Raw genomic sequence first — 14,455 nt, 5'->3', positions numbered from 1 at the left:
CTCAGCTTCCTTTCTTGCAAAAATTGACAAACTGATCTTAAAATTTATATAGAAATCTCTCACTCTCTGTTTCTCCCTATCACTCTGCCTTTCAAATAAAATAACTAAATCTTTGAAAAAAAGATTTACAGGATGTGGTGGTAGGTGAAAAGGGGAGAGAAGGAGAGAGAGAGGGGAGAGAGGGAGAAAGAGAGACAGACAGACACCAAGAGCAAACAAATGGTACCTCTGTCTCTTGCCTTCTGATGCCCTGTACCTCCTCTGGACTTGACCAGCAAGAAAGCCATCACCAGATGTGGCCTCCTCCACCTTGCACCTCCAGAACCACGAGCCAAATAAACCTCTTTCCTTTACAACTTAAAAAATATAAATAAATCTGGATTGGCATTGTGGCATAGTAGGTAAAGCCACCACCTGCAGCACTGGCATCCCACACAGGGGATCACTTGTGTCCCCGCTGCACCACTTCCAATCCAGCTCTCTCCTAAGGTCTGGGAAGCAACAGAAGATGGCCTGGGGGCTGGAGCCCCTGTCACCCATGTGGGAGACCCAGATGGAGCTGTAGGTTCCTGGCTTCCACTGGATCAGTCTTGGCTTTTGTGGCCATTTGGGGAGTAAACCTTAGGATGAAAGATCTCTGTCACTCTCCCCTTCAAATAAATAAACAAACCAAAATCAGGGGCCGGTGCTGTGGCATAGTAAGCTTAGCCTGTGGTGCTAGCATCCCATATGGGCACTGGTCCAAGTCCCAGCAGCTCCACTTCCAATCCAGCTCCCTGCTAACGCACCTGGGGAAGCAATGGAAAATGGCCCAAATATTTCTGCCCCTGCCACGCACGTGGGAGACCGGAACAGAATTCCAAGCTCCTGGATTTGGTCTGGACCAGTACCAGTTGTAGCCTTTTAGGGAGTGAGCCAGCAATCTCTTTCTTTCTCTGTGACTCTTTCAAATAAATAAATAAATCTTTAAAATAAATAAATAAAATGGGGGCTGGCGTTGTGGCACAGTGGGTAAAGCCACCGCCTGAGATGCTAGCATCCCATATGGGCACCAGTTCAAGTACTGGCTACTGTACTTCCAATCTGGCTGCCTACTAATGTGCCTGGGAAAGCAAAGGAAGGGCTAGCACTGTGGCATAGCAGGTAAAGCCACTGCCTGCAGTGCTGGCATCCCATATGGGTGGTGGTTCCAGTCCCGGCTGTTCTACTTCCAATCTAGCTCTCTGCTATGGCCTGGGAAAGCAGTAGAAGATGGCCCAAGTGCTTGGGAGACAGGGAGGAAGCTCCTGGCTTCGTATCAGCCCAGCTCTGACCATTGTGGCCATTGGGGAGTGAACCAGTGGATGGAGGACCTCTCTCTCTCTCTGTGTAACTCTACTTTTCAAATAAATAATTGAATAAATCTTGGAAAAAACCAAAAAACAGGCTGGTGCCGCAGCTCATTAGGCTAATCCTCTGCCTGCAGCGCTGGCACCCCAGGTTCTAGTCCCAGTCAGGGCGCCAGATTCTGTCCCGGTTGCTCCTCTTCCAGTCCAGCTCTCTGCTGTGGCCCGGAAGGGCAGTGGAGGAGGCCCAGGTGCTTGGGCCCTGCACCCGTTTGGGAGACCAGAAGGAAGCGCCTGGCTCCTGGCTTCAGATCGTCGCAGCGCACTGACCCTGGCAGCCATTTGGGGAGTGAACCAACGGAAGACCTTTCTCTCTGACTCTCTCACTAACTCTGCCTGTCAAAAAACAAAACAAAACAAAACAAAAGCAAAGCAAGCAATCAGTGGAAGATGGTCCAATTTTTGCGTGCCCCTGCCACCCACGTTGGAAACCTGAATGGAGTTCCAGGCTCCTGGATTTGGTCTGGACCAGCACCAGCCATTATAACCATTTGGGGAATGAACCAGCAAATAGAAGATCGATCGATCTCTCTCTCTTTTTCTCTTTCTCTCTGTGTGCAACTCTTTCAAATAAATACATAAATCTTTAAAAAAAAAATGTTTTTGGAGGACTAACACTTCTCCAACTTCAAACCATTTTACAACATCAGAGTAATCAAGACAGAGTACTAATGACTAAGGACAAAGATAAATGATATAGACATGAGAGTCCCAAAATAAATTCTTAAAATTACAGTCAACTGATTTCAACAAAGATGACAAGAATATTCACAAAGAAAAAGTCTTTCAGTAAATGGTACTGAGACAACTGGATATACACATGCAAAAATATATTAGTTTGGACCCTTCTTTTATGCAAAAATTAATCCAAAATGGTTCAAATACCCAAATGTAAGAGCTGAAACTATAAAATCCTACAGGAAACACAGAAGTGGGGGTGAATACTTGGCACAGTGATTAATTCACATAGGAAGTCCACATCCCAGGTCACAGTGTCTGGTTTGAGTCCCAGCTATTCTACTTTAGATCCAGGTTGCTGCTAACGCAAACACTTGAAGGCAGCAGTCGTGATGGCCCAAGTCCTTGGGTCCCTGACACCCACATGGGTGACCCCTATTGAGTTCCAGGGACCTGACTTTGCCCTGGCCAGGCCTCACTGTTGTGAACATTTGGGAACTGAACCAGCAGATGGAAGATCTCTGCTGTCACTTTCTCTGTCTTTCAAATAGTGAAAAATATAAAAATTTTAGAAGCTAAAAATAAGAGGAAGATAGTAAAGAATAAACGTTCATGATTTGGGGGTAAATAATTTTTTTAAAGATTTATTTATTTGAAAAGCAAAGTTCTAGAGAGAGAGAGAGAGAGAGACAGAGATTGATCTTCCATCCGCTGAGTCACTCCCTAAATGGTCGCAACAACCAGAGCTGGGCCAGTACAAAGCCAGGAGCTTCTTCTGGGTCTCCCACAAGGGTGCAGGGGCCCAAGGACTTGAGCCATTCTCCACTGCTTTCCCAGGCACATTAGCAGGAGCTGGATCAGAAGTGGAGCAGCTGGGATTCAAACAAGTGTCCATATGGGATGCGGGTGCTACAGGCTATGGCTTTAACCTGCTGTACCACAGCACCAACCCCATAAGCAATGATTTCTTAGATACATCACCAAACGCACAAATAAAGAAAAAACACTGATACACAGAACTCATTGAAAATGGACAACTTCTGGGCCAGTGTTGTGATGCAGAGAGTTAAGCTGCTGCTGTGACAAAGGCATCCCATATGATTTATATCCTGTACAGTTTGAGTCTCAGCTGCTCCACTTATGACCCAGCTCCCTGCTAATGTGCCTGACAAACCAGAAGGCAGCCCCAGTGCCTGAGCCCCTGCCACTCAAGTGTAAGACCTGAATGGAGTTCCAGGCTCCTGGCTTCAGCCTGGCTCAGCCTAGCCATTGCAGCCATTTGGGGAGTGAACTTGTGGATGGAAACTCTTTCCCTCACTCTGCCTTTCAAATATATAAATAAATCCTAAAAAAAACACTTCTGAATTTCAAAAAGACACCAGCATGAAAGTGAAAATGTATAACACAAAAATAAAGAATTATTACAACTCAATAATAAAAAGGTAACTCAATTTCTAAAAGTAAGTTAGGGACCAGCATTGTGACATAGCTGGTTAAGTAGCTGCCTGTGATGTCAGCATCCTATATGGGAGCCGGTTCATGCGCTAGCTGTTCCACTTCCAATCTAGCTCCCTACTAATGTGCCCAGGAAAGCAGAGGATGGCCCAAGTATTCAGGGCCCTGCCACCCACAGGGGAGACCCAAAATGGAATTCCAGGCTCCTGGCTTCAGCCTGGCCCAGCCCTGGCTATTGCAGCCATTTGAGGAGTGAACTCACAGAAAATTCTTTCTGTCTTTCCCTCTAACTCTGCCTTTCAAATAAATAAATCTTTAATAAATTTTTTCATAAAAAAATTAAATAAAAACAAGTTAGTATCGGAGTAGATGCTTCTCTAAAGATGATATGCAAATTGACAATGAGGGTGTGAAAAGATGTTCATCATTAGTCATTAAGAAAATGCAAACCAAAACCACAGAGACACCATTCAGATCCATTAGGATGACTATAATAAAGTGGAAAATAAGTTTGGTGAGGATGTAAAAAAATTGGAACCCTCATACACTGCTGGTGGGAATGTAAAATGGTACAACCACTGAGACCAGCGCTGTGGTATAACGGCAGCGCCGGCATCGCATATGGGCACCAGTTCAAGTCCTGGCTGTTCCACTTCTGATCCAGTTCCCTGCCACGGCCTGGGAAAGCAGCAAAAGATGTCCAAAGCCCTTGGGCCCCTGCACCCAAATGGGAGACCTGGAAGAAGCTCTTGGCTCCTGGCTTCTGATGGGCCCAGCTCTGGCTGCTGTGACCATTTAGGGAATGAACCAGCGGATAAAGATTCTCTTCTTCTGCCTCTCAAATAAATAAATAAATCTTTTAAAAACTGGTACAACCACTTTGGAAAACAGGTTGACAGTCTTTTAAAAAGTTAAACATAGGGCTAGCATTGTGGTATACCAGGTAAAGCCACTGCCTGTGACAACAACATCCCATATGGGCGTCAGCTCGAGTCCAAGCTGCTCTACTTCCCCACCAGCTCCCTGCTAATGTGAATGGGAAAGCAGCAGATGCCCCAAGTGTTTGGGTCCCTGCAACCACATGGGAGGCCTAGAAGAAGCTCCTGGCTTGAGCCTGGCCCAGCAGGTGGAAGATCTGTCTGTCTGTCTCTGCCTCTCTAAAACTCTGCCTTTCAAATAAATAAAACTTTAGAAACAAAAAAGTTAAAAATGGACTAAACTATATGATCCAATAAATCTACTGCTAGGTATCTACTAAAAAGAAATGAAAACATATGTTCTACTAAGACCTGGGTACAAACAAATGTTCATAAAAACTTTATTGACAATCCAAATGAACATTCCAATGAACAAATTAACATCAACTGGTCAATGGATAAACAAAATGTAGTATATTCATATAATGGAATACTATCTGACCACAAAAAGCAATGAAGTACTGATACAACATAAATGATATGAAAAAAAATTGTTAAGTGAAAGAAGCAGGATGCAAAGACCATATACTGCGTGATTCTATTTATATGAAATATCCAGAAAATTCAAATCTACAGAGATGAGAAGTAGATTAGTGGTTGCCTAGGGCTAGGAGTGAGAACAAGGTCTAAAGTTTCTTTTTAGAGTGATGGAAATGTTCTAAAACTCAGCTGTGGTGACAGTTGCACAATTCTCTAAATATATTAAAAGTCACTGAATTGTAAAAACAAAACTGCAAAACCCAGCAGCAGAAATTCAGTTGTTAATATTACAAAGTATAGCCTTAGAATGAGTATTCTGGAATATAGTTTGATTATGTTTCAGCTTACACAAAAGGGTATCACTTAATTGAAAACAGGCTTATGTGGGCAGTTGGCTTAACAGTTAAGACACTGGTTATGAAGCCTGCATCCTGAATGGAAGTGGATGAATTCAATACTCTCAACTGCAGCTTCTTACTAATACAGATCTTGGGAGGCAGCGGTAATGGTTCAAGTGATTGGGTCCTAGCACCCATACAAAGGATCTGGATTGGATTCCTGGCTCCCTGCTTTAGCCCTCAGCCTGGCCAGAGGCCACTGTGAACATTTGGGGCATTTGACTATGAAATTAATTAACTAAAAATAGGCTCTTAAAAAGCAGATGTTTATAAGCAGTGTCAAATTTTTAGAATGAATCTTTCTTCAACAAACAGTACCAGTACACAGTCAACAAACATAATGAAAATGATTAACATTCTTACAGAAGTTCAAATAACACCCTCCCCTCACACACACACACACACACACACCAAGTTTCAGTGATAACTTGCTCATGATGAGAACAAGTCAGAATGATGTATAACACTAGAAATACGCTTCTGGACTAGACTGAGGAAAACAGATGGGGTAGTATCGAGGCAAAAACCTATTACAATTTCAACTAGATAAAGTTTCTTTGTGTGTATGGGTAGAAATGGTTCATGGTAAAGTTTCTTTGGTCTGTTACTCTATATAATCACCTACGACAGCTTCATTTTTTTTTTTTTAAAGATTTATTTTATTTATTTGAAAGAGTTACAGAGAGAGGTAGAGACAGAGACAGAGAGAGAGAGTTCTTCCATCCACCGGCTCACTCCCCCGATGGCTCCAACAGCTGGAGCTGAGCAGATCTGAAGCTAGGAGCCAGGAGCTTCTTCTGGGTCTTCCATGTGGGTGCAGGGGCCCAAGGACTTAGGCCATCCTCTGCTGCTTTCCCAGGCCACAAAAGCGAGCTGGATCAGAAGTGGAGCAGCAAGGACTCAAACCAGCACCCATATGGGATGCTGGTGCTGCAGGCTGGGGCCCACTGCGCCACAGTGCCAGCCCCGATAGCTTCACTTTAACAGATGTCATAAAACTGGTAGTATTTGTTTTTTTCTTTAATGTTAGTTTTACTTAATTCCAAATTAAAGACCACAGAGTAGTTACAGTGAACCATGACTTTGAAGCCACCTCACAAGATATACCCCGCAGCTACATTTCATTTCCGGAGCTGGCCAGGCCTGTAATACCTACCACCTGCATCTCTGCCTATGACTTTCTACCATTACAATCTAGAGAAGAAGCATTTGAGCCACAATTCTTTTCTGCTTCCCAGCATTACCTTTAGAAAAGTCTCATACCAAAGGCACCAAGCTAACATTATGAAATACATACTGAAAATACTCTTTCATGGGAAACTCTTTATTCAGAATTTTTAGCTGCCTTAAAGCTTTGTGACCATCCAGTGCTTTCTCTGACTGGCAATCTGAAATCTTCTCTCCTTAGGGACTCTACACAATAAACTAGCCTACAATAATGACTACTGCAAAGTTTTAAACTAAAATGTATAAAATTTTATGTTAATACATCTAAAGATGCAATGAAAGAAAATACATCTTATAGAAATTTAAACAAATTGTTCTTCAGTGATATTATCCTTGATTCAGAGATTCATTAAATCAATCATGTGTTTGCCTGGCTAGTCACAGAGAGTTCCTTCTATGACTCAGTAATTCAGATCAATTGGGAAAAGGGGTAAACCTTGCCCAAATTCTTGAGCGAATTAAAAGTAGTTGCTAGGGTGGGTGTTTCGCCTAGCAGTTAAGATGCTGGCATCTCACATCAGAGTATGTGGGTTCAATTCCTGACTCCAGCTTCCTGCTGATGTAGATCCTGGGAAGCAAGTAATTTGATTCCTGCCACCCACGTGGGATACCTGGATTGAATTCCCAGTTCCTGACCCCCTAATCTAGCTCTGCTCGACCATTCTGGGTATTTGGGAAGTAAACCAGTGGATAGAAGTTCTCGTTCTCTCTCAAATACATAAATTTAAAAACAATTTTTAATAGCTGCTACTTTATGGTATGTATTATAAGGTAAGATAATGAGTGATGAGACTTTTTTCTCTAACTTTTTATAATCATGAATATTTGGGAGTTTACTATACAAATATCTTTTGTTTTTAAAAACATTTAATTTTTTGCTGAATAAAAGCCTGATATCCAATCTTAAACTTATGAAGTAAGCCTCAGCAATTATTTCAAAGCTTGAATTAGTAGTGGAAAGAGGATTTTAAAAACTGCATTACAATTTTCTCCTCTTTAATGACACATAAAATAGAGAAGCACCCAGCATTTTCAGGGTTTAATGAAATTCTCTGTATGAAAAAACTGTCCCTTAGATTTATTCACTGCCCCAAATGGTACTATCACCAGTGAAACTAAAAAACAATACAACCCCCCCACACACACACAAAAACCCTCTTACCTATTGGTTTTAATACATATGAATTTTTCCTCTTAAGTATTCAACCAGGATCTGTTTTTAGCAAGACATTCAACTTTGTCCACAAATGTATCAGTTTAGTCTCATCTTTTATTCTCCAAAGAATTAACAAAACAATGCAAGTATTATATTTACTAACACAGTAAATAGTAACTCCATGTAACATATCTGAAAAGGCAAATGTATCTCTAAATAGGATGGGTAATTTAAAAAGAAATAGGGGCAGATATTTGGGGCAGTATTTAAGATGCTACTTGGGACCTTTGCATCCCAAATCAAAGTACTTCAGTTCAAGTCCTAGCACTGATTACAATTCCAGCTTTCTGGGAACATATGCCCTGGGAGGAGAAGAAGATGGCTCAAGTACTTGAGTCTTTGCCATCTACGTGGGAGACCTGGATTGAATTCCAGGTTTCTGGCTTTGGCCTGGCACTGGCTGTTGTGGCTTTTTGGGAAATGAACCAGTAGATGGAGAATCTGTCTCTATATGTCTGCTTTCCAAATAAAATGAAAATAAATAATTTTTTAAACTTAAAAACAAGATGATTATGTTAAAGCTCTTAAAAAAAAGCACTCTAATTTAAATTTTTTAAAAAGATTTTAGTTATTCTTTGAGAGGTAGAATTACAGACAGTGAGAGGAAGAGAGAGAGAAAGGTCTTCCATCTGCTGGTTCACTTCCCAAAAAACCACAATGGCTGGGGTTACGCTGATCCAAAGCCAGGAGCCAGGAACTTCTTTCAGGTCTCCCATTAGGGTGCAGGAGGCCGAACACTTGGGCCATTTTCTACTTCTTTCCCAGGACATAGCAGAGAGCTGGACTGGAAGAGCAGCAGCCAGGACTCAAACCAGAGCCCATATTGGAATGCTAGCACCACAGGCGGAGAATTAACCTACTGCATAACAGCGCCGACCCCAAATTTAACTAAATTTATTATTAAGTCTCTAGGACTAAATGAGGGTAAATGTGAATGATTAGTTCCTGGGTAACACACTAGTAAGCTATACTTCCATGAACTAGCCAGCTGTTTAATATGCAAGGACATTTTATTTTAAAGATTTATTTATTTATTTGATAAGTTACAGAGAGGCAGAGGCACAGAGAGAGGTCTTCTAACCACTGGTTCACTCCCCAAATGGCTGCAATGGTCAGAGCTGAGCCTATCCAAAGCCAGGAGCCAGGAGTTTCCCCCAAGTCTCCCACGCAGGTGCAGGGGCCCAAACACTTCTACTGCTTTCCCAGGCCACAGCAGAGAGCTGGATCAGAAGTGGAGAAGACAGGACTCAAACCAGCACCCATATGTGATGCCAGAACTGCAGGTGGTGGCTTTACCTGCGATGCCCCAAGTGCCAGCCCCATGCCAGGACATTTTAAGACTACTTTATCTACTTTATTTTTACAGAGAAGAAAAAAGTGTCAGAGAGATTAAGCAATTTATTCTAGGTAACATAGTATGGCTGAAGGGATCTGAATTCGCATTTTCTTCCTTTTTAAAAAAAAATATTTATTGATTTGGGGTTGGCGCTGTGGTGTAGTGGGCTAAGGCCCCAGCCCTATAGCGCCAACATCCGTATGGGTGCCAAGAAGATGATCCTGGTTCCTGATAGGCCCAGCTCCCACCATTGCAGCCATTTGGGGAGTGAACTAGCAGATGGAAGACCTTTCTCTCTCTAACTCTTTCAAATAAATAAATCTCAAAAAAAAATATTGATTTATTTAAGAGGTAGAGTTACTGATTTATTTGAGAGGTAGGTCTAGCACCCACTGGTTTACTCCCCAAATGGCCACAACGACCAGAGCTGGGCTAATCCAAAGCCAGGAGCTTCCTCTGGGTCTCTCACATGGGTGCAGGGGCCCAAGCATTGGGCTACCTTCTACTGCTTTCCCAGGCCATAGCAGAGGGCTGGATCAGAAGAGGAGCAGCCAGGATATGAACCAGCGCCCACATGGGATGCTGGTGCTACAAGCTGAGGCTTAGCCTACTACACCACAGTGCCGGACCTAAATTCACTTTCAACACACCACAAAGGTACATTACGATGAGTAAAGGCAATAAAGAATCTGTAGCGCAAGCCTTTGGCCTAGTGGTTAAGACACCTGTTAGAATGCCAATACTCCACATGGAAGCATCTGAGTCAAGCCTGAGCTCTGGCTCCTGATTCCAGCTTCCTGCTGATGACAACCCTAGGAGGCAGCAACAGTGACTCAAGTAGTTGAGTTCCTGTCACCAACCACTGCAGGCATTTGGATAGTGAACCAGCAGATGGGACTTGTCTTTGTTTCTCTTTGCTTCTCAAATAAATTAAAACAAACAAACAAAAAAAAAATCTGCACACAGGCAGGCAGGCATTGTGGTACATCAGATTAAGCCACTGATTGGGATGCCAACATCCCACATCAGAGTGCCTGGTTCCACTCCCAGCTACCCTGAGCTTCCTACCCAGTTTCCTGCGAATGTATCATGGGACGTCCATGTACTTGGGTACCTGCCACCCACACAGGAAACCCATATGTTGTTCCTGACTCCTGGTTTTGGCATGGGCCAATTCCTGGCTGTTGTGGGCATTTGGGAAGTGAACCAACACATGAAAGATACCTCTCTGTATGTATGTATGTCTCTGTCTCTGTCTCCCTCCCTCCCTCTCTCCCTCTCTTTCTGTGTATATGTCTCCCTCTATCACTGGCTTTCAAAAAAAAAAAATATATATATATATATATTTTTTACAGGCAGAGTGGATAGTGAGAGAGAGAGAAACAGAGAGAAAGGTCTTCCTTTTTGTCGTTGGTTCACCCTCCAATGGCTGCTGCGGCCGGCGCATCTCGCTGATCCAAAGCCAAGAGCCAAGTGCTTCTCCTGGTCTCCCATGCAGGTGCAGGGCCCAAGGACTTGGGCCATCCTCCACTGCACTCCCGGGCCATAGCAGAGAGCTGGCCTGGAAGAGGGGCAACCAGGATAGAATCCGGCGCCCCAACCGGGACTAGAACCTGGTGTGCTGGCGCCACAAGGCAGAGGATTAGCCTGTTAAGCCATGGCGCTGGTCAAAAATAAACAAATCTTTTAAAAAAAAAAAAAGAGTACAGCGCTGTGGAGTAGAGGGTTGGATCTCTGCTTGTGGCACCAGCATCCCATACGGGTACCGGTTCCAGTTCCAGCAGTTCCACTTCTGATCCAGCTCCCTGCTGATGCACCTGGGAAAGCAGCGAAGATGGCCTGAGCTCTTGGCCCCTGCATCCATGAGGAAGACCTAGAGGAAGCTCCTGGCTTCAGCCTAGCCCAGCCTGAACCGCTGCAACCATTTGGGGAATGAATCAGCGGACAGAAGATTGATATTGATCTCTCTCTCCCTCCCTTTTCTCTCTATTTCTGCCTTTCAAATAGATAAACAAATCTTTAAAAAAAATAACAATCTGTGCAATGAAATTTGCTGATTGAATCAGAAAATGCTAGCACTTAGAAATCTGGGGTAATTACCTTCCTGGTCTATGCCTGTTTCCTAACTATTAAATGAAGACATGGGGTAGGCATTTGGCCTAACAGCTAAGATGCCTCTTGGGACTCTTGCAATCCATATTGTAGCGCCTAGGTTCAAGTGCTGGCTCTGCTCCCAATGCCAGTGTTCTGGCTAATGTAGACCCTGGGAGGCAGCAGAAGATGGCCGCCTCCCATGTGGGAGACCTGGATTGAATTCCCAACTCCCAGCTTCAGCCCAACCATCACAGAGATTTGTGGAATGAACCTGATGGGAGGTTCTGTCTCTGTCTCTGCTTCTCAATTATTCAAAACATGAAGATATCAGGCTACTCTGATATGCACAAAGGTTAAAAAAAAAAAAAAAACTGGTGTAATAAATAATATGGTCAGGCGGTCAGCACTGTGGTATAGGGGGTAAAGCCACCGCCTGATGTGCTGGCATCCCATATGGGCGCCAGTTTGAATCCCAGCTGCTCCACTTCCGATCCAGCTCTCTGCTATGGCCTGGGATGGCAGTGGAAGGTGGCCCTAGTTCTTTGGCCTCTGCATCCATGTGTCAGACCTGGAAGAAGCTCCTGGCTCCTGGCTTTGAATCAGCGCAGTTCCAGCCACTAGGATCATCTGGGGAGTGAACCAGTGGATGTCAGACCAACCTCTCTCTCTGCCTCTACCTCTCTGTAACTCTACCTTTCAAATGAAATAGATAAATCTTTAAAAATAAATAAATAATACAGTCACAAATAGAAAGCAAAAGATTTTCTAAGAATCCAAACTTCTCTCCTATTTCAGAATTAAGAATTTTTATTTCAGAGTAATCCAGATGTCGCTTGAGCCTCCTTGACTGCCAATCCAATCCCACTCCAACCCTTTTCCCTTGCCCATCTCTTCTAATAACACATTCAAAAGAAACATTTTCAACTCCAAAACTACTGCTAAGTAAGATACATTTTACTGAAGGTTCCTCCTCACCTTTAATTACCTCTGGTCCTTCCCCAGAGTTCCTCTCTCTGAGGTAGTAGACACATTTCTTTGCTACTCCACCAACTTTTCTGATCCCTTCCCCACACCCTTTCAAGATCCTACTTTATCCAGCACAACAAAAGCCCAGGAGTAGGCCAGAACTGGAACACCTACTGTTCCTGAAACACATCAACAAAGTGAAAAGAACAATGAGATTCCCATTCACAACAGGAATCCTAACACAGGACTGTGCTTTCCAAAGAAAGATAACCTATAGTCTGGAAATTCTGTTAGTCCAACAAATGAAGACAGAAAGCAAGCTTCCTGTGCAGTCTTCCCTGCTGCCCTGTTCCAAAGCCTTCCATATGGAACCAATATAACCAGCTAGAATGTGGTGTACATAGTGAAAGTAATTCTGTATTTGTTTCAAATTGTATTTAGTGTATCAGGATGGGTGATTAAGAGGCTAACTGGAATTCCACATGAAAACATATCTCCATACCCACCTTCTAAACCGTGTGATTTTGATTTAGACTCATTTGATTAAGAAAGCACAGTATTATTTTAGCTCATTTAGTTTCTTTAATTGTTCAAGGTTCTTTATACATACCATTTCAATCTTTTGCCAGCAGTAGGGCACAATTTACTTGCCAGAGGAGGAAAACTAGAGGGTTAGGAAAGGGAAAGGAAGCCCCTTACACAAGAATCTGACATCAGTCATTCATTCGTGTCCTCCCATGGACAATGAAATTTACAGCCTAAGTTACCATAAAGGCATTACTGATGATCATTTGTCCATAATCAGTGATTTAGTATGACAACAGCATTTTTGAGCTTCCGGTGCAACTTGTGATTTTTCAATAAATTTATCTTGAAATAAGTGATATTCCGTAATGATTTACACAGCACGAAGATGGCAAAGGTAGAACCAAGCTGTGCATTAGGAAGAACAATTCTAAATTTAGCACCCCAAATTACAGCAAGGAAAGCCCTCACACCACTATTCACAAGTCTCAGTTCAAGCAATTTATTTTTGGCAAGTCAAATCACAGCTGTCAACACTGGTTTTTTTCCACCCCAAAATTACATAAATTATTCTGAAAAAATATACACATCTTCAACTTGAGGGAAAATGAGGTACAAATGCCGTGTGTCACTATAAATGCTTTAAAAAAAAAAAAAGGCACACGGAAGGAGGTTAAAAAAAAAAAAAAAAAAAGCAAACAAACAAACCCTGGAAGATGCAGCAGAGCCCCCTTGCTCCCGAAATAAAACTCCTGGTGGCTGTAACAGCAGCGGCAGTGCTACTCCCGACAGAAGTTTTCAGCTGTCACTTCTAACAGCTGAGCGCTTCCTAGGAGAGAAGCGACAGGCCGAGAAGAGAGGTGGTTGTGGGAGGTCTGAAGATCCACTACTTGAAATCTTACATTGCAGGGAAACCCTTCCGCACTTCACCTGCACTTACGGGACACCCGGCCAGCGCAGCCCCCCTCCCCCCAGCACACGCTCCTACCACACTCTACTCCAACAGCCCCGCGAATCGACCACGCGCCCTTTCTCCTTCCCTCTGCAAAGATCGCTCGGGGCTGCGCTGACCCGGGGAAATCAGGGCGCGACCTGCACCTGCGAGCCCCGCAGAGGCCTCACGTACCTAGGGCCGGCTCTGCCCCGCCCGCTCCCCGCCTGGGGCCGCGCAGCGCCTCAGCCCCACCCGGAGGCTCCTCGCGCCCCGCAGGGTCTCCGCGCTCTAGGGGACTCCGGGCTTGCTGGGCGCGCGCCGCCGCCCCGGCCCTGTCACCTCGAGCCCCCCCGGGACCCCGGGCCTCACCCCCTCCTCCAGCTCATCCTCAGAGCCCGCGTCCTCTGGCTGGTCCAGGTCTATGTCAAACACTCCAGCCATGTCCTCAGCTTCCCTGTCTCGGAAGTCAGGCGCTGGGTAAAGGCCGTCCCGCCTCCGTCGTCGCCTCATGGGCCCGGACCCGCCACAGCCACAGCCGCTGCTGCCGCCATCACCGGCTGCTTAGGCTCAGTGCGTCTGCGCCTAGGCCCTAGACTGGCTCCTCAAGTTCAGCGCTGGCGCATGCGTACAGAGATCCGTGAAGTCAAACTTTGGGCAGGGAACATGCGTAGAACTATCGGTAGGCTCCTGGTACTGGCAGAGACATGCGCAAAACACCAGTTGAAGCCGTGGCTGGAGACTGGCGCCTGCGCACTGTGGGCTAGAGCATTTGATGGACAGTGAG

At 44.4% G+C, this 14,455-nt stretch overlaps 1 protein-coding gene across 4 annotated transcripts in view; it reads right to left on the bottom strand.

Moving 5' to 3' along the window:
* The window catches only part of RPS6KB1 (ribosomal protein S6 kinase B1), a 50,107-nt gene extending 35,847 nt beyond the window's left edge, over positions 1-14,260 (bottom strand). Inside the window, exon 1 of one of the 4 annotated variants that reach the window (XM_062216891.1) lies at positions 14,041-14,260. In XM_062216891.1, the coding sequence (XP_062072875.1) occupies positions 14,041-14,181 (141 nt within the window). In that variant the 5' untranslated portion in view covers positions 14,182-14,260. Of the gene's footprint in view, positions 1-13,445; positions 13,539-14,040 lie in introns of those variants that run through there. The other 3 variants (XM_062216892.1, XM_062216889.1, XM_062216890.1) reach the window with 3 other exon arrangements.
* Between the last annotated feature and the right edge of the window lie 195 nt (positions 14,261-14,455).

This window comes from Lepus europaeus, chromosome 18, assembly GCF_033115175.1.
Source record: "Lepus europaeus isolate LE1 chromosome 18, mLepTim1.pri, whole genome shotgun sequence".
In the NCBI taxonomy this organism is placed as follows: domain Eukaryota; kingdom Metazoa; phylum Chordata; class Mammalia; order Lagomorpha; family Leporidae; genus Lepus; species Lepus europaeus.
The sequence above is the reverse complement of the archived record's forward strand: the minus strand, read 5'-3'. Positions and strand labels throughout refer to the sequence as shown.